This window comes from Cyprinodon variegatus, unplaced genomic scaffold (assembly GCF_000732505.1).
Source record: "Cyprinodon variegatus isolate N-32 unplaced genomic scaffold, C_variegatus-1.0 Scaffold368, whole genome shotgun sequence".
NCBI classification, from domain to species: Eukaryota; Metazoa; Chordata; class Actinopteri; order Cyprinodontiformes; family Cyprinodontidae; genus Cyprinodon; species Cyprinodon variegatus.
The window spans coordinates 130,718-152,242 of record NW_015150821.1 but is presented as its reverse complement, the minus strand read 5'-3'; the positions used below and the strand labels follow the sequence as shown (position 1 = coordinate 152,242).

At 37.2% G+C, this 21,525-nt stretch overlaps 1 protein-coding gene across 3 annotated transcripts; it reads right to left on the bottom strand.

The window, feature by feature from the left end:
• Positions 1–14,842: 14,842 nt before the first annotated feature.
• Positions 14,843–20,142, bottom strand: sox21 (SRY-box 21). 3 transcript variants are annotated; one of them, XM_015386441.1, is made up of 3 exons: positions 19,836–20,142; positions 17,328–17,442; positions 14,843–17,207 (listed from the first exon to the last, which is right to left on the bottom strand). In XM_015386441.1, exon 3 carries the CDS (start codon positions 17,190–17,192, stop codon positions 16,452–16,454), a length of 741 nt encoding a protein of 246 aa, XP_015241927.1. In that variant the 5' UTR covers positions 17,193–17,207; positions 17,328–17,442; positions 19,836–20,142; the 3' UTR covers positions 14,843–16,451. The 3 variants fall into 3 exon arrangements, with proteins under 3 accessions (XP_015241927.1, XP_015241928.1, XP_015241926.1); XM_015386442.1 differs by lacking the exon at positions 19,836–20,142 and adding an exon at positions 18,628–18,646; XM_015386440.1 differs by lacking the exon at positions 19,836–20,142 and having other exon boundaries at positions 17,328–17,587.
• Positions 20,143–21,525: the final 1,383 nt, after the last annotated feature.

Below are 21,525 nucleotides of genomic sequence, written 5' to 3'. Positions count from 1 at the left end.
TACACAGAATACAAGCCTTATTGGTGTTTAGTCACATTTTGAACTTTGAAAATGTATTAAATTATTTCAAAACAGATCGCTAGTAGAAAAAAGTAAACATTGATCTGCTTAATAAGGTTATCTAAAAACAAAACATAGCAGTGATCAGAATTATTCACTTTTATAGATCACTCTTTCCCTTTTAGTTAGCATTTTATGATCAGATAGATTTTGCTATAGTGTTGTAAATAGGACCAAATTAAATTCTGTGTATTTGGAACCCAATTTCACAACGTGATTTATGATTAAATTTGATGTGATGTGACTCAATGTAAAAATAAAAGTGATTGAAATTTAGGTCTTTAGTCCATTTCAAAAACGTACCAAGAACTGCTGTATACATTTCTATGGTTTAATTATTCTCACTTCTTTACACCTTTTTAATAAATATCTCTGTAAGAGAAATACATTCTTCATACAGAATCCATTACATCTCTGGTAATAAAAATATCTTTCTGTTTTGGTATGACATCTAAATTTTGGTTTTATACTTTGTAGTTTGGCTGTGAACAAAACAATCTTGTAAGCAATTTTTTGCTACTGTAAATTGTATGTGAAAGTCCAGCAGAGACCTGCAGCCACTTATTGGGTTATGCTTCAAAAACGGTTTGCAGACTGAAATCATGCCCTTTTACTTTTGGAAAAAAAATCACAAACTGCCATACTGGATGAAAACCATCTATAAACATCTGTGTATATTCAATTCTTTTCACTGACATTTGGTTAGATGCTTCTGGATTTTAACTAGGCCATTTTAATCTATAATGTTCTGTTTTCCATCCATCTCTTTTCTGAATCTTATATGGTTTACTTTCAAAACTTGCTTTCTTGTCAGTTTTCAATAAAAATCTCAATTTTATGGGTCCAAGACCAACAGCTGTCCTGCTGACAGATTTATTCCCCTGAACAGAAGATTTTTGCAGTTTTGTAAAGTCACTGTGGCTCACTTTGCAGCTTCTTTGATAAATGCTATCCTTACTCATTATTACCATACAAGTTGTTGGATATGTCTTATTAGGTTTGCATATTTCTCTCAGTTTTACAGGAACAACTAAACAGTATTCAGTAACATATTTAAAAGATTCCAGATGTTGTTGTTCATTTTGTTGTAGTTGTAACGGGACAAAATGTGGAAAGGTTCAAAATGTTTAGATTCTTTGGTAAGGCCTGGTATCATTCTGCTGCATAAAATGAACAAATTCTCAACACTCCACACTAACTATTGAGGGAAAAGGAAAAAAGAAGATTGTTATCATCACTTTGATATGATTGTATTTGGCAAAAAGCCCAAACAATTACCATATATTCACTATTATTTTCACTTCTATATGTATATCTATACATAGAAACTGAAACACTTATTTTTAATAGAGGCATTCAAACTGACATTCCTGTCAGCACTTCAAGCATTTAGAATTATCTACTTTTGCCATTATTAGGAAAAATCTTTGATCAAGGTGAAATCTTGTGAGAGATATAGTAGTGTTTTGTATTTCTTTTCTATGTATTGAAAAGACATGGGTACCTGCAGTGCCAATTTACAATAGGAGGGGGCAGTGTTGTTGTGCCTGGCTGTCTTTTCCTCGCCAAAATGACCGGCCTTAACAGTTTGCATTTCCACTGCCAAATATGCCATGAAATAGTCTAGGATTGGACATCTTTGTACTTTAACTGTCACCATTTCAAATCTTAACCATGCCAGGGAGTGACTGACAGCATATATACACTAGACAAGGTGCTATGCAGCTATGTGAAATGAGTACCCTGTATAGAGTTTTAATCCTCTTTAAGACTCCTATCCGTCTCAAAATTAATATCTGGGGGCCACATATCCCTCTGCACTAGTTTTGTGCATGTATAAACACACTTCAGAATTATTCACTGTAAAATGAGATTATTAGCATTGCTGCAAAATATGCTTTAGGTCAAGTATTTGAAAGATCTCTGTGATATTCTGATTATAATGTAAAGTCAATTGGGGGACAAGCGACACGAAGGAGAGTAAAGTAAATAATTACCATTAAAGGTCACCGTGCTTTTAAATTGATGGAGATGCTATCTGTTTTCATGCGGGCATATGGGAAACTTATAATGCTCATTACATGCATTTAATGTCTCTCTCCTAATTACTAATCAGTCCCTTGTACTATTAGAGATGGAAATTAAAAAATACAAAACAGGCCCCTCGGCGTGATTCACTGAACATGTATTTGAAATTTCCTCTTAATAGAAGTTTTGGCATTGAAAAAATTAATGATTCCAAACTTGCAAAACCTAGCAAGATATCATACACCAAAGGCAAATAAGTAATTTTAACACATTTAGAGAAAAATCTCTGCTTGTTTTTTGATTATTTGACTTGAACAGAGCATTGTTATACATTTTGTTTGTCAGGGCTTCAGATACACAAAAAATATACTGTTTATTTCTCTGTGCCCCAGTCAGAACACTGGCTAGACCCCTTCAGTGATTCTTTCTTCAGTGATTCCCGCCCACCGCTCTGGCAGCTTACCGATTTACATTTGAGCATAATGCAAGCATTAGAGGAGGCACAAGGCAGCCCTGATAAGTTACAAAGTGCTGCAGGGGTAAACCTCGTAAGAGAGGGTTTGGAGTTATTTACAGCGTTCAAATCCTTCAAAAAGTAAATAAAAATTCCCTGTCTGGAGAATGAGATTGGGTTTTTTTTTTTCAGCTGATGCTTTGCACACAAAGAAAATAACAATAAAAAACAGAGGGTGTTTCAACCGAAATGACCAGATGACATTATTTCTAATTGACTGCTTGGGACTCGTTTGTGTGATGCTGCTTAGGACACAATGGCCTCTGTCAAGGCAGCAAAACAGAGAAACTAAGGCTTGCAGAGAAGAACAAGGAGAAAATATTCTTTAAATGCGATTTAATTTTCAATGAGGCACTACTTACAGTACTTGTTGTCTGGCATTCTCTATTCAGAGATATATTTTGATTGTGCAGCTCTCATAATGAGAGTGCTTGGAAATTGCAAAGCCATTACCAAGAAGGTTAAAGGCAATGAAATTCTTTCTTATCAGAAATGCTTTCTGTACAGTTGTTCCATTTGAAATGCATTTAATTGCAAATAGAAAAGAGGAGAGAGAAGGCCAACAAAGCGAGAGGCTGAAGCATTTTCTTGTCTTCTTTGAGTACGCGTATTTAAATCAGAGAGGGCAGACAATGAGGGAAAGGAATCGTGCTCTGAATAGCCTCTCTCTCTCTCTCTCTCTCTCTCTCTCTCTCTCTCTCTCTCTCTCTCCTTTTCATTCCCAGGCCAATCCACAGCTTTCGTCTTCACTCTGTTGTCAGGGGTGGGCTTTTTCATTCATAGCTCCATCTCTCTCTCTCTCTCTCTCTCTCTCTCTCTCTCTCTCTCTCTCTCTCTCTCTCTCTCTCTCTCTCTCTCTCGCTCTCCTTTTCATTCCCAGGCCAATCCACAGCTTTCGTCTTCACTCTGTTGTCAGGGGTGGGCTTTTTCATTCATAGCTCCAACTTTCTTTGCCACCACAGAACAACACAGCAGCTGCAGACAGGTATTCGCACTCTATCAGATTTACACATTTTCTCCCTGACAGTTTCCATGCAATACAAGTTGTCCTTGTTGTTCTTTTGCCACTCAGTGCTTCTCCTAGGCCTTTTCTTTGAAAGGTTAGGCCAGGTCTTGATCCTTCTTTCTACATGTGCCACTAATGTGTTTGAAATCTCTGCCTTTTTAGGAGATAGGCAGGTAAATAATACCCTCCAAAAAGATTTGCTGACAGCCAAATGGTCACAGGAGAAGTTGAAGCAAGAAAGTGCACCCTCCAAACTTTCCAGTGCAACGCCATGAATTCTATTTTTTTCCCCCTCAACAAAGATTTATACATATTTATACAAGTCCAAGTACTGATAGTAGGTTGGTAGAAGAAAATCTTGGAATTGCAGAGGTAAACTATATGTAAATGCCATAAAGTAATAGACTTGTAGTGCAAATCACACCATTTTATCTTTAATTTTGCTTTCGTGCCCTCCCCACTTCCTTTCCCACCCTCCCCACCATCCTCTTTCCTCTGGCTTAAAGGTGCATCAGAGATATGCATTTAAGCATATTCAGAACACGGGGCGTGAAATTAAATGTGTGGCAGAGTGAGAAAAATATACAGACGCTTGGAGATGCCTTAAAAATAGTCATTTATGCAGATGGAGAGGAATGAAATCATTTGCAATGGGATGACCCTCTCTCCGAGCATTTCTCCCCCGTCACTGTTCTTCCCCCCTAATCTTGCGCTGTATCTTCATTTTTCATTGAACTCCCCAGTTTGCTGCTAAGCAGCCTTGTAGATAAGGCAAAGTGCTGAAAGGAGACGACAGAAGGAGCTCAGTGGGCCCGTTTCTATTGCACTTTCACCCAAGGCAATGGGCAGAATTTAACGGATTCCTTCCAACATATGTTTTTGCCAGATAAGTAAACAGTGTGTGTCGGAAATGAAAAAAAAAAAGCATTTGCAATTTAATGACATTACAGCTCCCAGCTTAGCCCGCCGTGCTGCGAGGCGAGGAGCAGAGAAAGGGGAAAGCGGAAGAATGGAACCGGGTGTCATCAATGTTTTTTTTCTCCTTCTTCTTTTTCCTCGCAAGAAGCAGCACTGAATTGTTCTTGTTCTTTTCAAACCCCTTTCCCACTCCATCATCTTTCTGCTATTTTGTTCTCTTGCCCATAGTTTCTTTGCCTTTGTTGAAATGAAATTATCTATTATTTGATTCAGAAAAGTTGCTGTTTCACCCCTTCTGCAGAATCTGTATCTCTGAGGTAAAACACATCTGCCCTGGTCATGGGGGCTCTCCCCTCAACCACCTCCACTCCCCTACTCACAATCCTTTTATCCTCCTTTTGTCTGCCTTCATCAAAGTGCAATAGATGTTTGGCACAATAAAGAAGAACAACCCTCCATGTTGTCACCATATTCACACCTACAGAGAAAACTGGTGATGACTTGGAAAGAGAATAACCTCAGAGGCTATATTTCAGTGGCAGTAAGCGATCCATCCATCCTGTGTAATACCCCCTGCTGCCTGACAGAAAGCTTCCTTATTATAGAAGGCTAATTGTGCAGCAAAGCAGATTATGAGAGTGGTAGGATGTAGTCCTTGACCATGTGCTAATGTGATGACAACTTTGGGGATGCTGTAAGCAAAAGGCGTTGCACGCCAGGGCACTTTTGGCACCAACTATAATCTGCCTTTGGTATTAACTCAGCAAACCGGCTTGCCTGAGTATGGATCAATCTCTCGCTCATTATATTCTTCTTTTTTTTTTATACAAGAAAGCTTTATATTTGAAGCTCTTCTCTGGTGTTGATCTCTCATTAACCATGCTATGTAAATGTACTGGCAATCCCAGTGTAAGGGATACATCACCCCCGGGGCCTGAACTCACAGAAGCATTTTAAGGAGAAGAAGGGGCAGGAAATTTGGGTCAGTCGCCTTCGCCAAAAACTTGAATTTCAGGTTTCGCTTAAAGCTCCCTGCTCAGCTTTTCTCCTCTAATGTGTTTTTTGTTTGGTGATGTTATGTTTTAAATGTCAGCCCTGGAGCCGTCCAGCAATTTAGCACACACAATAAACCCTGCTTTACTAATGCTTCCAAGTCTTCGTGTTACCTCTGTAATCGCTGCCGGCTGCAACGTTACACACTATCCATTCACTTGGGGTCTTTTATCATCTAGCCTTGCATGATTGTAGAGAAAATAAGGTTAGATTGGGTCAGAATAAGGTGCCCTATTTTTTTTTACATCGTCCCTTTCAACATTTTATCAAAAACATACAGGTAATATGTTTTATGAAGATTTTATGTGATAGATTTACCTAAAGTGGTGCCTAACTTTATCAATAATAGATACATGATTTCGAATAGTTTATAATTAAATATCTAGAATTTAAAAAAACAAATATCCTTTACTAAAATTACAGCTACAGATTTGTTTGGGTTATCGTTGAAGGTTACAAACATTACTCTCAGAAGAATAACCCAAACTTACTTAGGATTGGATGCAAGAAAGGCTGATATTGTAGTCGTAGCTGAGTTAAATGAAATTCTGAACTTTGACTGAACCATTTTAAAACATCAGTACAATCTCATACAAACCGCAGAATTGCATCCTTGTTTAGGGTCATGCATTTTTGCAGCTTTCAATAAGGTTTTTGTTCATAACTGTATTTAGCTCCATCCATTCTCCATTAGCTCTGACCAGCTTTCCTAACCAGCTTCCCTAACTAAAAAAAAATCCCCTTAGCCTGATACTAGCATACGTTTCAATTATAAAGGTGTGTTTATTGTAAAGGAGTGTGAGTTTTCCACCACATATTAAATATAGGGTGAAGTTTAAAATTGCTCTCATCTGACTACACGACCTTCTTCTCTTTTTTCTTGTATTCCCTACATTGTTATTGGTCTGGGATGGCTGGCTGTCCTTATCCTTATCCTTTAGTTCTATTGAGCCTGCCTGGGTATATGGGCTGGGCTACACTCAGGTATACCTGTAGTTAATCAAATTCATCAAACACACTTGTAAAGTTCTGGACTCTTTTGACGACATGCTGCACCTGTAAAATAAAAACAGCACCAAGGTGAATTTCAAACTCCTCTTCACCACCTGGACCAAAACCAGTATAAACATTCCTATTCAGCAATCAGTCTTATTTGCAACAAATCTGTTTTCTTGAAACATATACTCACCTAATACAAACATGAACAAGTGGTTTCCTATAGACAGATTAGAACAACTGAGAAATATTGTGCCCTTTGCATAGTTTACTAGATTGAAATAGTTGAACTGATTTTACTTGATTTTTACTCACAGACTGCAGCCAAGAGATTTGATCATCTAATAACATTTTCTGTGCCCGTTGATGGTTAGGGTATAGCAAAAAAAAAAAAAAAAGGGGAAGTTATAAGTAGGATATTTGTTAGAAACTTTCCAAATATAAAGGTGATATATGTAGCATGTTCTGCAAATGATTGTCATGCAAATAGATGTTCTCACCTTAGCACTGTATGTTCTCCAGAATTACAGTGGACTTCTTGGCTCTTTCTCTGATTAATCCTATCTGCACCAAGCTCGTTGGTTTAGATGGACAAATAGTTTGTTGCTTGCCTGCTTTTAACAGCTGCCTAGCTTGGCACCTATGTTCCTTTATTTTTAAGAGGCTGTTTCTCTACTAATGGTCTCTAAATAACATTTGATGCTTTCATAAAACAAATATATATGTATTAAAATAAATTACATACAGGTGGATACCATTTACTAATTCTCAAGCTAATAGGGGGAACTGGATTTCTTTAAAGGTACCAGAGTAAAGGGGTCTGTCTATAAATATACATTACTGGTTTTACATTTCCTTTATTAAACATTTAAAACTTCATATCTTTCTCTTTCTGCTTCACAAATATGCTTAGTGTTGGTCTATTATATAAAATCAAAGCTAAATAGATTGTTTACGGATGTAATGGGAGAAAATCTGAAATGTAAGAGGTATAAATACCGAGGAGTTGCAGAAACATCTAATTGATTGTCCTGAGGTTGGATATGGTGATGTCATTCACATGCAGCCAAACTGACTTATCTGTCTATACAGAAAGGACCTGACACATGACACCAGATCTTTAACTGAATAAGCTGTCAGGATGCATTGTGCATCAAATTAAGGAAGGGCAATATTTCAACTTGTTTACTATTTTTTCTCTCACACAAACATCCAACAATCTGTAGTCCTCAGACATCTGTTCTCCTGACAAGAACATCCTGCAGCACATGGAACCAGAAGTGGATCCACTCTACCATATTTGGCTGCGCTGCATTGCTGGCACATTGAATGACGCAACAGGAAAACCAACCTGACAGCAGCAGGCATCAGCTCGGCATTTCTTTTTCGCCCTATATACATAAATCTCTTATTATCATTGCCGCATGCTAGCTCTGTGTATTTTTACACCTGCCTCTGTCAATATCAAAGAGGAGAGGTTGACTTTAAAGAAACTCAAGTTCATTTGTGTTTCCTGTATGAGTTTATATATGGAGGAGAGAAAAAAAACATGGTGCAACAGCAAGGTTTGATTCCAATCTGAAAAGGACTGTCAAAGAGCAGTGTTCTACTTGACCCATTTTATTTTATTTCTTTGCAAACAACTTCAACGTGCTTAAAAGAGTAGGCTGGAAGTTTTCACTTTTCAGGAACTGTGTCATATGTCTCAGGCAATTTATTTATTTATTTAGTTTGTTATTTAGCACTCTTAATTGTGTTAGCTGAATGCAACTCCATATTTGCTAGGTGGTGATTGTTTATAGGAGGAAGTCTCCATGGTTTAAAAAAAAAAAAAGGTAGGAAGGGAACAGAGATGTCTCCCTGTCTGCAGGTACTTCAGCAGCACCCAGCCTTGTATCGGCTCTCTTATAGCAGCAGGGTGAGAGTGAAGGCCAGACTTTTGATTGCTTTTCCTCTTTCACATCCTTTCATGAATCTCTTTTCTTCCAGCACACAAGCAAACAAAGAGAGTATAAATGTCATGTTCAAAAGCCGTTACCCTTAGAGCAACCCTTTTTTTTTTCGTGGTAAAAAAGAAGATGGAAAATGTCCACAACCCAGTTGGTCCACACTCATACAGTGATGCTGTGGCTAAAGTGTGCGGGATGTATGGGGTAGCCTGCCGTGTGATGTGTAGCAGAACCATTTCTAATAGATTTGTTCTGAGGACCCCCTTCACATCCCTTCCCAATTAGAGGATGAAGTCATGCTCCTTCATCAGTATAACTAATGGCACGTTTCAGGAGCTGGGCATGTTTTGAGATTAAAAGCATGTTTTCTGCTCAATGTGATAAGGTGCCCACACAAAATTACAGCTATGCTGTCATCAAGGTGCATACACTTGCATTCTTTATATTTTCATTAGGCAGGCATCTGTATGGTTGTTCCAGCGTGTCTGTAAAGCGGTGAGTGGGGGGAAAAAAACAACTGACAAGTATAGATCAATGTTCATACAGAGCCTTTACACCTACTGGCAGACCAGAAAAGATGTGTAAAGAAAGGTTTATTTGAGCACACACCCTTAACAATTCATTAAAAAATAAATATAAGTGAAGAATTTTTGTGACTTATACTTCCTTCTGTAATCCAGGACCTCTGGTGTTGTGGAAGTACCACTGTAATTCCCCAAACTCAGTTTTTCCCTCTGGTGAATTCTCAAAATCAGAGAGACAAGAAAGACAAGTATTCAGAAATATACAATCAAAGGTCAGGATTTAGCCATTAAAAATCAAGTATTACATAAAAAACACCAAGATGCTTGCTATACTATGGGAAGTTTAACAGAAACTGATGACCTTCCGAATCATCTGACATGTCAGTCCAGAAAAGTGCAGTTCTGAGAACAGCAAAGATACTGCGCAGAACCTGGTAGAGGACCCGAGCTTTAGAGGAAAAGATGGAGACCGTTGTGAAATAAATATATAGTCTGTATGTAAAGATTAGTTCTTTAGTTCTGGTTCCATATATCCATAAATGATCTATTTTGTTTCTGTTAATTACAACAAGTCTGTGGAATTTGACTGCTGCACCACAATGTCATAATAAAGTGTGGGGATCCTAAATCAAGCTTTGCACACTATAATCCTGTTAAAATGTAATAAATAATCCCTGTGCATTTATGTTGGCAATATTTCATATTAATAAGTTCTAGTAGAATTGACAGAGGGTGAGGGGGGTGTTGATGGCTTTACAGCTCACTCACTCTAAGTGTGGCTATAAGTGTGCAGGAGGAAATCATTCCTTCTCATTAAAGGTGCAATATCCGAGCCCTGCAGATCTTTGTTGTAATAACTGGGGAAAATAATCTCTTTTATTGATAGGCACATGTAGCCGAGAGTATGCCAAGTGACAGGTACTTATCTTTTTTCGCCTGTGTCCTGTGTTAAAGACAGATATAATTCTTTGTGACTCTTCCTTGAGGGCATCTGCTCTTCAACGTCATTATTTCTACATACCATAGATTTTTTTTTCTCTTGAAAACCTGAGAATTAATATGAGTGCCAGCAATCTCAGCCAGCGGTCATTTGGCAATGGAACAAAAAATGTCATGTCAGTTTAAAAAACATTTGTTAAGGCAGCTCACTGACATTATTCATCCTTATTGATGGATAGAGAGAATGAATAATCTCATACCTCGTCTTTTGGGTTATCAACTGTATCATTTCAGTGACTGATCAGGAAACATATAAACAACAAAAACATAAGATAGTTGTAATTGAGTGAGTTATATATATATATAATTTTTTTTCTTCTTTTACAATAACTTTCAGTCCTCTGAAACTAAACACATAGTGTTGCTGCAATGAGGCCCTTCAGACAGCAGTGGGAGCTTTAGAGCCAGGAAAAAAAAAAAAGCTAAGAATCTGATTCTCACTTTGAATTTAATTCCTTTTGCTATAATTCACCACTGATACAACACACATCCACATCATTTCTGCTTCATTACACCCTAAAATTGTTTCCTCTTTTATAAAGCTAAATATTAAAATTAAAATATTAAAAATATGTTCTTATATTATTACTTTTTTGTGTTGTAAATATTATATATATATATATATATATATATATATATATATATATATATATATATATTACAAATTAAACCTATGCAATAAATATAAAATTGTTTACTGTACATTTAGGGAAGAAAGAAGTTATAAAAAAAATGTAGCATATCTTTAGACCATAAACTATATTTACTATAGTACAGAACAAGACATCATCTTCGCTAGAAAACAACACCATGAACATTAAAAGCCAAATATTTCAGATTGTACAAAGTAAAAATCATTTTCTTTGACCTCATCTTTACAAGTTGTTTTGCAGATATCTATAAATTATAACTTTAACAATTTCTATTTTAAAAATGCATGCATTTAGGCACAAAAAAAAATCTTATGTCCAGTCTGAATCTATCTAAATGTTTTCACACACTGCAGTGAAATATGAAAAAAAGATTTACTCAGGTTTAGTCGGCCACAAAAATCTCCTACTAATAATAAAGGTGCCTCTTAGATCTTTAGAAAAGTTACAGCAAAAAAATTGTTGCCAAAGCAATTGACTTCAAAAGTGTTAAGCCTGATGTTCTGTTAGACACTGTGTCAGTACATCCGTCTCACCTGCAGAACTCACCTCAGCAGCCCCTCCTCTCCATCCACCTTCTTGCCCCCAAACCTAATTCAAGCGTTCCCTCTCTGAACTCTAGTGCGGGTGCATCGACTTATTGCATTATGTGCTATTAAACAAACTTGGACTCTCTTTAAAGCGGAGTCAGACTTCAGAGGACTGTGTGGCATGTTTATGGGGGTGGACTGTACAGTACACAGAGATTTCTCATTTCTCCCGGTGACCTTGGGCACAGCGACATGTATGGTTTTGAGGCTTTGATTTGCCATGTTGAGGTGTTGCGGAAAAAGGTGCTATGCAAGATAATTTTGGCATTTTTTCCCCCTCCTGGGAGCATAGAGAAAGTAAGAAATACAACGGTTCAGACTTGGGAGATTACAGGTAATATGACACACAGCCTTCATAAACATTCTTGACCCAACCTGATGATGGAGATATTGCTTCAGGAAAGACTTTTCACACTTTGATTTGCCTAAAATGAGATGGAGGAGTCAGTGATCAGACTCTTTGAGGTTCCTTGCAGAGAGGCCAGCGCTGGCTGTATGTCTTCCAGCATTTAACACACACTTCCACACACATGACAGCCAGGTGAGCAAGGAGCAGACTTCTGCAAATAAACTGAGAAAACATCCTCAAACAGAATGATATTGATGTATTATTCATGTCTTTAAAAAAAATACAGAAATGATCTATCTCAGGCCATTGAAACCAGGTAATCCACCAGTTTCCAGGGGTTGGCCCTCCGGCGAATTAGGGATGAGCAAACTATTGTGCATCCCTCCGAGGTCAACATGGTTGAACTGGTGATACATATGTATGTTAATTTGCCTAATCTCACTTCTACAAATGTCTTACAGGCACATAAAGGGTTTAACACTGAGATATAATGATATCAGGGCATCAGGCAGTCGGCTTTAAAAACATGAGGCAGCCGTCGCTTTTAATCGGATGAAAAACCCTTCATAGTGACTGTTGGTTCAAAAAGAAGAACACATAAAAAAGTATACAGTAAATATAGATTTTTGTTAATTTGAGAAAAAAAAAATGTTGCACCTTTTTGGTGAAAGCGCATCTATGACACATGTTAAATAGTTTTAAAGCCAATTGTGTTTACAGCCAGGTAGGGGTTTGAAAACCCTGCATTGTGTTAAAAGTGTGACACCAATATTTTATTGTTTTTGTCGCACAGCAAATGTTTTTAGAGAGATTTTTTACCTTGAAATAACTGAATGAATAGTCTGTGGCCATTTAGTCATATTTGTAAATTTGCAGTGCATAGGGATTTATTTCTAGGTGTGATTTCTAAGCCATGATTGTTTTTCTATTTTCTAAATGCCTTTCAAAGCATTGTAGTAAAAAATGTTAATATACATATCTAATAAACATTATCTTAATTGGAACAATCAAAAGGAATTATATCCAGAAATATAATCATAATTCCTTAAAAGTAAATTTAATTCCCACTGCAGTAAGGAAATCTTTAGTTAAATCCTGATTAAAACGTAAATAATTACAGCTTGTTAGATATATCCAGATGTGTAGACACATAAAGCAACTTCTTCTCATTGTCTGTTGAGCTATGTTAAAATATGGTTTGCTTTTAAGTATGCAAGAAAATAAAAAAAATCTATTGGCATCAAAATGTAAGAATGTACAATTTAATGAATCAGATAATATAACTTTATTCTAGTGTTGTAGAAGATATATGATTTATTTGAACCTCAAACATGATGTTATTAGCATGGATTTAATTTTTGTTCTCATGAAAATGTTTTTCCAGATCTGTTTTTGATTTAAAGTTTTGTTAAACTTTTCCATAGTTGTATCTCTACCTTTCCAATTTGGTTCCCAGATCCCCCTCCCAAAAAAAGGGAAAAGAAAAGAAAAAACATAGCCTATCTATTCAAAAGGCATTTAGTCCATTTCTTTCTTGGCCGGTAAACCCATTCATCAATTGTTCTGGCTTGTAGATTGCATTCTAATGCTAATCTAGCGTGTTAAATATCTTTTTGTTCCCCTTTCACCGTTTTGTCATTCAGTTTATCCAGTTTTGGCCACCCATTTTATTTATTTATGCGCCTGCCTCCATTCATGTGCTCATGTATTTTTTATTATGTTGTTTCACTGTCATGCAGTGTCAACTCACTCCATTCAACATGGGCTACTTGAAGGGTTCGGGGGGACAAAGCGTGTACACATTGCACCGCTATTCACTCCGGCCAGCTGGATCGGGTGAAAAAGAAAAAAAAACCTTGTGAAAAGAAATCCTCCACAATGGACACAGAAGAAGTGGACAATGCTAACAGTTTTCCAAATACCACTGATTGCTTTCATCACAATGAGGGAAAGCAGCCGCTTTTGCAGAGCTCCACTTCAACAAACAACACTCTCACAAAAACCTCCCAACCCATGTTTTGTTCCCAGACAAAACCTCCTCGACCATCTAAACGCTCCCAGAGCTGGGGGGAAAAAGAATTTCTTTCAGCTTTTTCCCCCCCTTTTCCTTAAGAAAATTAAAAAGACAAGAAAGAGAAAAAAAAGTGCAGAAGTTGTTATCCAACTTACCTTTACACCATAAAACTACATTTTGGAAGATGTTGAATATTAGTAATTTATTTTATTTTAGGTTTAACCAAAGACATCAATTTCAAAAGCCTCTTCAACGATGAGGATATTCTAATATTTACTTAAATTTGGTAACACATTCCTCTGAAACATTTTGATTGTGATTTAACTGAAAAAGTATACAGTCAGGTTTCTTTCTCCTGCAGTTAAGAGTAATATATTCATATTTGCACATGTTTAATGAATGCAACAGGTTGGAAAATATCGAGAACAATTAGCCTTAGGAGTTTTTGTAGCAAAAATATACGTTTGTATAAAGATGTCCAAGTTTAGGGACAGTGCTAATGCAAAAGACAAACTTGACATCAATCTAAGTAAATGAACAATACATCTTAGCTGTGATAGTTACAGAGAATATTTTTCATCTCATTTAGTTTTAATATGATACAAAAAATTTTTTTTATTAAGTATAGCAACAATTCTGAGACTGTTGTCAATTAGTCAGGAAAAGGGCCAGTAAAAAAAGGTTTATAAGCCACATTTCATGACATATTTGTTGTGTTTTGACAAATAACCAAACAAATTCCTATGTTTTTCATCTCTATAACAGAGAGCCAAATATAGTAATCTAAATTAGTTGAAATTTAACTAATGAATTAGTTACAGTTTTAAAAATTTACTTGAATGTAACAGTTTTATTCAAGCATCATGTAGCACAAATCAGTTCTACAAAAGGTATTACAGCAACTTCAATAGATAAATTCTAACATTTAGCTTTTATTGATTTAGGGTGTTAAATTGAACATTTTGAAAAATCAAAGTTGTAAAATAAAATAAGTTTAAAGTTTATCAACACTATATATCTATATATGTTTGAGGGGGATATAAAACAGGAAAATGCCTTATGTATATATACTTTGGACAAAAACTGTCCAAGGCAGAAACACACTCAAATATATATATATATATATATATATATATATATATATATATATATATATATATATATATATATATATATATATATATATACACACACAAGTAGCCACTTCTCTACTTTTTAGGCCTTAGAATAAACTGAAAGCTTGGACTGTGCATCCTTATAGGGGCCAAGGAGGAGGAAGTTCCATGGAGAGAAGGGATCGAGATGTCACAATGGAGAGCAAAGTGCTGAAAAGGTTTAATTAACCGTGTCGGAGATAATTATCCCTGGACTGTCCAAATTAGTTTTGCATAATCGCTCTGATCCTTATGAATTAATCTCTCAGTGTAATCTAGAAGAGGCAGCTCACTTCAGATTGATTCTTAACATGTTGCTGAGAGATTCAAACAGTGCCCACCTGCTTCACACACTCTCCCTTACACACACACACACACACACACCCTGTGGTGCACACTTTAATTTAAATTAAACCTATTTTGTTTTTCCTCTCACACTCCGGTTAATGTAGAGCTGCAAAGAGAAGCTTGATTCCCACCGTCTTCTCCAGATTTTTTTTTTCTCCCTGCATGGGAAACGAAAGCTTAGAGCAGCAAACAGTTTCATCTTCCGATTAAAATTGTGATAAATAAGGTTTTGGCTCTTGATAACAATGGGCTTATTTAGATTCCCCCCTCATCCACCCCCCTACCCTGTATTGCCATTCAACGTGCGGACAAAAGCGGCCTTTGGAGGATACCTTACACTTCACCTGGGCTGGACTGAGGAGGCAGGAGCAGGAGGAGGTAGGGAAAAAAAGAGAAAAGATACCAATCTTGTTCATCTCATCAAGAACTATACAGTCTGCATTTCCCTTCCATTTAATCCGAATAGGTTTTATTGTAGTCCTTTTGCTCAACAATAGTTTGATGTACATAATGGGATGTTAAAGGAAAACACAAAACATACAAATTCAATATGAGTTAGTTAAAAAGGAACTCCTTTTTTTCTTGCTGCACATGACAAGGAGTGGGAAGTGGAAAAAATAATAAATCTCCAACTCCTTCCAAACTTTTTTACCCCCCACTTAAAAAAAAGAAAGCTTTGAAATAAATTACATCTTTTGAATTTCATGTGCAAATCTCCTTTTTTTAATTGTCTGGCTTACCATAGATTCCACTAAAACAATAAATATCACAGACATCTATAAAACAGTTTTAAAAAAAACTCAAAATATATACACTGTGTTTCTACTGGAGTTTTTCAAACACTAAAGCCTATAACGGCAAATAAGCTAAGTCATTTTTGGGATCTGTACACATTTACATTTACAGTGTTGGGGCAGTCCTCCTCATTGATCCACTAATCCCCCCACCCTCTCCTCATCTGAAAGTAAACAGTTGTGGTCCTGATGAGAGGAGGGGGGTGACAAGTTGGTCATGATTCCAACAGGTTTGTCCTGCAGTTGAAAAAGATGCTCAATAGCTTAAATCCGTGCTCCTTGTTCAGTCATCTTCTTGGCTGGACAATATGGAGTAGAGAGTTCTCTAAAATAAGCATTACCTTAGATAAAGGCATTAATCAATGTACATAAACATGTGATATTTGAGAGGACGAGCACTTCATCACATGTACAAGTTTTTGTTTTTTTCTTCTTTTTTTTTTGCATGCATAACTTAAAAAAAATCTTGCATGGACAAATCAGTCACCTTTCTGAAGCGGGACTATCATAACGCCGCAGCATATGCAGGATAAGGTTCAAGCTGAGGTTTCCCCATTCCGGGCAGTAAGATGTAGGCTAAGGGCGGCTGCAGCCCCGCCGAGGGCCAGGCTGTACAGTTACATGGGATCATGTAGCCCGGGTTACCCGGAGATGGATGAGAGTGAGTATGGGTGTGCGTCCCACCGCCCACTCCTCCGGTCCCGGTGAACGCGCCTCCCGGCGGGTAGCCCAGAGGAGACGCGTAAGGAAACGAAGGAGGGGAAAGCTCGGTCATCTTGGATCCCAGGTCGAAAAACGAGTAGGGGTTCGTAGACATGGAGGGGTTGAAGAAGACCCTGGCAGCTGCGGCGGCCGCAGCCGCAGCCGCTTTGTCCGGGTTTCCAATGACGGACTCGGAAAGCGCGCCGGCGGAAAGTCCGCTAACTTTGAGCGCGTCGTGCTCCCCGAGATTATACGGCACCGGGAAGGAAAACTTATCTTTCTTCATCAAAGTTTTAGGCTTCCGCCTCGGTCTGTACTTGTAGTCTGGATGCTCCTTCATGTGCATCGCCCTGAGCCGCTTGGCTTCGTCAATGAACGGCCTTTTCTCGGACTCGGTGAGAAGTTTCCACTCCGCTCCCAGCCGCTTGCTGATCTCAGAGTTGTGCATCTTCGGGTTCTCCTGGGCCATTTTCCTGCGCTGGGCTCTGGACCAGACCATAAAGGCGTTCATCGGGCGTTTGACGTGATCCATTGGTTTAGACATCCTGCCACAAACTCTCTATGAAAGAGCATATCATATAATAAAAGTTAGAAGAACTCGCCAAAACTGGAAGAAAAACTTTTAAAAAAAAGCAGAAACGTAGTCAAGATGTTCTTTTAAACTGGCATTATTACTTACTCTAGACTTTAATTCTTCATCCCACCCGTGGATTGTCCTGTGAAATCTCAAAGTTTATGCGTCCTTATGAGCGCTCAAATGTTTCCAGCGTCATAGTACCATCCAAGTGATGTGCCTTTAGTGAAAAACGATAATAAGGAAAAGAAAATAAGAAAAGAGCGTCCTGTTCTCTGCTTGTCGCCTGAGACTGTCAGTCTAAACGCGCACCAGCAGCGTTATACACAAGTGGATGACAGCTCCCGCTTGCCCCATGTGAAATACCGGATTGTGTGTGGCAGGTAGTGAAAGTGGCGCTCACGCATGCGCATTAGCCTCAGACCCTTGATTTTTTTTTCTCCTTTTAATTTCTCTGTGACTTTCTGAATACACCTCTCTGAGATATTTATCCTTTTTTTGTTGTTGTTTTATGTAGAGATTGTTGACTAAGTCCATGGTTATCCGTGGACATTTTGTTTTTCTTTTTCAACAATACATTATTTTTTATGAGCGTCAATTGCGTCCCTTTATTTAATAAAGCATAAGTATCACATAATTATGTCATATATCTTAATTGATTAGAATCATCTTTACATTCTTTGCATCTCATAATCAAGGTGTCTTCCCTTCCTGGTGGATGGAGCTCCCTTTAAAAAAAAAAAAAAGGTAAAGAATGCGCTCTTTCATATTCTGATAATGTCTTTTATTTCACTTTCACGTAATAAATAAGAAAAATATTAAGGAGGTTTGGAGTGTTTCTAATCGTGCTCGGTTAAAATTAATTACTTTCTTGAAATCCCCCCCATCCCTCCCATTTCCACGTTCACTTCAAAGGACCTTCCCAAGGGCAGCGAGTCGACTACTGGAAATGAGGTTGTCCAATATTCAACTAAGCAATTACAGCTATCTGCGGGACCTGTTGCACAAACTGTAGGTTTTAAGTGGCTTGTTCTGCCACCTTCTCCTGTTGTGCATATTATATGTGCCAAAGAAGTGAAGAAACGGCATTGAGCAATATTATAAATGACAAATTAAGCTGCAGGTTGTGCGCTCAAATTATGATATAAAATACATTTCACTTGTCCCTTTTTAACGGTCTGCCCTGATCATTGCATTTTATTATTGTTTGCATTATTAAGTATGCAAAAATATATATTTTTTTAAATGAGAAAGGTTAAATGAGGATTCCAAAAAAAAAAAAAATCCGGTAAAGAGAATTTAGGGAGGTGGGTTATTGCAGCGCATCTTTGTGTAGAGAGGAAACCTGACAAGGTGAAGAAGATCCGCGCCAAAATAACAAAAAGGGCCACGATGAAAGACAGACCTGCTTCTCTCAAATGCGACCCGAGCATCTCTCAGCAACGCGCCTCCATGGCCCCCCAACCTGTTTCTGTCATTCAGCCCTCCGATAACATTCCTCAGAGAAGCGGTCCACTCCTTCGGCAGGAGGCTGCAGTCTCTCATCACACAAGCGTGCAAACACAATTGCATGCGCAGTCGCTTTGCAGTGATGAAAGTTTTTATCGGACTACAAGTGTGTGCAGTGCAAACATGTATAGGCTACCTCATGCAGGTTCTTTTCTCTCTCTTTTTTTTTTTTTTAGTTTTTATTTTTATTTTTTTTACAAACTCCACTTCGCTTTTTTTTTGAATTCAGTTTTATTTAAAAAATAATACTAATAGAAATGTTTTTCTTTGTCATTTATGCTGATAAAAAAATAGGCCTTTTATCTTAAGTCTGGACCAAATTGATTGAAATGCGATATCCAGTGTATTTTCTACTCATCAAATGTTAACATTTATTTATTAATTTACTCTGACTTTCCCTCGCAAATTGATAAAGCGATATTGTGGGACTGGTTAGTTGTTAGATCCGCCCTACATCATTACCTCAACGTTTAGACTTGCTTTATGTACAGCTCTCAAAATTAAAGAAAAATGTTTTTTATCTTTTATTTTGTAACACAAAAAAATTGCATCTCTAAATCTGCTTAATCTGGTACTGATTAGGTTTTGACTAGAACCCATGAGGAGTTTAAATATGTGTTAATAGGTAAAATTAAAGATCCGATTTATTTCACAATATTATCACTACCATTAAAAATAAAAAGGAATTTAATTTTGACTTTCCTATATTTAAAGATAGATCTGTTTTATATCTTGTTTCTATGGGTTTGTCACTTCCATCCAATCAGTGCTCAAGATTATAATATTTTGAGCAATATGGCAGAAAATGTTGCCTAATGGTTAAACATTAAAATATTTGTTTTTTTACTAAAACACATACCTATACATAGCAAAATAAGATAGACATGATAATAATTATGCAATTGTTTTCCAAACCCTTATCTAGTAGTTTAAATAAGGAATCACAATCATTTCTTTTATTTTTTAATAATTAGAATCTATAAAAAAAAAACTGCTATCCCTCCCAACCTCACACCTCCCTATACAAGCACCTGTTTACACACATGACTCATAGAAATAACACCTAAATAATTCAACATGAGTTTTTGAGAGAGGTAAAATTACCTGCTGATAAAGCTTGGGTCCAACCTCTGAAACGGCAGCCAGCGCTCCCTTCCTCACAGCCAAGGGTTGATAAGGCTGGAAAAAAAATGTGTGTGGGGGGGAATATCATGCAAATAGAAAGCAGACAGCAGCAGCCACAACAAGCCCATGGGGACCTTTTTCCTTTCCTCGGACTGATCGCACACAGTTCACACTAAAGCTCTAAAGCCATCACTGTGTTAAAAGGGTCCCCTGGAGATGCCAGAGTCTCAATGATAGCAGCTAGCACTTTATTCAACTCAACACTCCTCCAAAGTGTTGGAGAAAGCACAGTAAATTATGAAGAAAGTTGATGAGGGGTCCCTGGATAATCCCAGTCTGTGCATTGAATGCTCTACAAAATATTGTGGGATGTTCACTTACCTCCCCATCCTTCACAAGCTCTCATTCTCCTCCTGCAGGAGGAGGAAGAGGAATCAGGTGTGGGAATACATTGATTTCAAGGGAACAGGATTTGACCTCTTGCTATCTGATGGCTTTTCTTTGACTATGAAAAAAGAAGACAGAGTAAACAACAATATCTGGTGTTTGGCACTTCAAACCCCTACAAAGCTGGGGGAGTATTTACTGCCACATGAAAGTTGGCTCATTAGCAGGGGAGGTTTTGTAAGAAGAGGAAGAGGGAGGGGTCCTGATTGTGTACCTGATGTAGGTTTTTCTTTCTGCTTGCCTGATCACAGCTCTGCCTCTCTCTTCCCCTTTTCCTCCTTAGCTGCTGCCCCACTGGAGGCTGAGTAGACAGGGAAATTGGAGGAAAAAGTGGTTAACCTCCCTTTTTTTTTAGTTTGTTTAAGATCAGTTTGCCTGCAAAGACCAGTCCTGATCTAATGGCTGATTCTAAGATGAAAGAAATATTCAGAAATGAACATCAATAAACAAAAGATGAATGCAAATATAGTAAAATACAATTATAATAATGTTTAAGCAATGATTCATCCTCCCATTATATTGCTACCTATTTTATAACAATTAGGCAAATAAAATCAAAGCATTTTAAATACATTTACCAAACTTTAAAGCTGTTAATCAGACCTTTCTGTAAAAATCGACTAAAACTCACTTTACATAGTTTAGCGGCAGAACAGACTTTCCAATTGTCTTTCTCTTTTTATTAAAAAAAAATCATATATGTCTTTAAAAAACTGTTACTCTTACATCATTCAAATGATCACAGTGCTATATATATTAAATTTTTTTGTTGTTTTTAAATAGATTTAATCAATTTCCCTCTCCATTAGTGTCTTTCATTCTATTCTGCAAACTGCAGCAAAAAGTACCTTATGTAAAAACACATCATGGCTCATATAGCATATTGTATTATCCATATTTCATTTTCAATGAGTTTCCACAATCACTTTTTAACAGTGGGTTATTGATGAAAAGAAATCTCATTAAACTTGCGTTTCATGATGTTGATTTCCAAGTTTCCAATGAAGTTCTGCAGATCTCTCAGCTGACCATACTGAGTTCAATCCTTTCAGTTTTGAACCTACGCTACAGTTTATGATTTTTTATTTTTTCCAACCAAAGCCAGATGAAAGAAGTAAGGGGAAAACATTTGGTGATTAGAAGGAAAAAAATCTTCATACTGCATGCAGTGTTACTCCTGCAGTAAATCCCTTAAGCGTTTAAGGTCACACAGGAAAAAAAA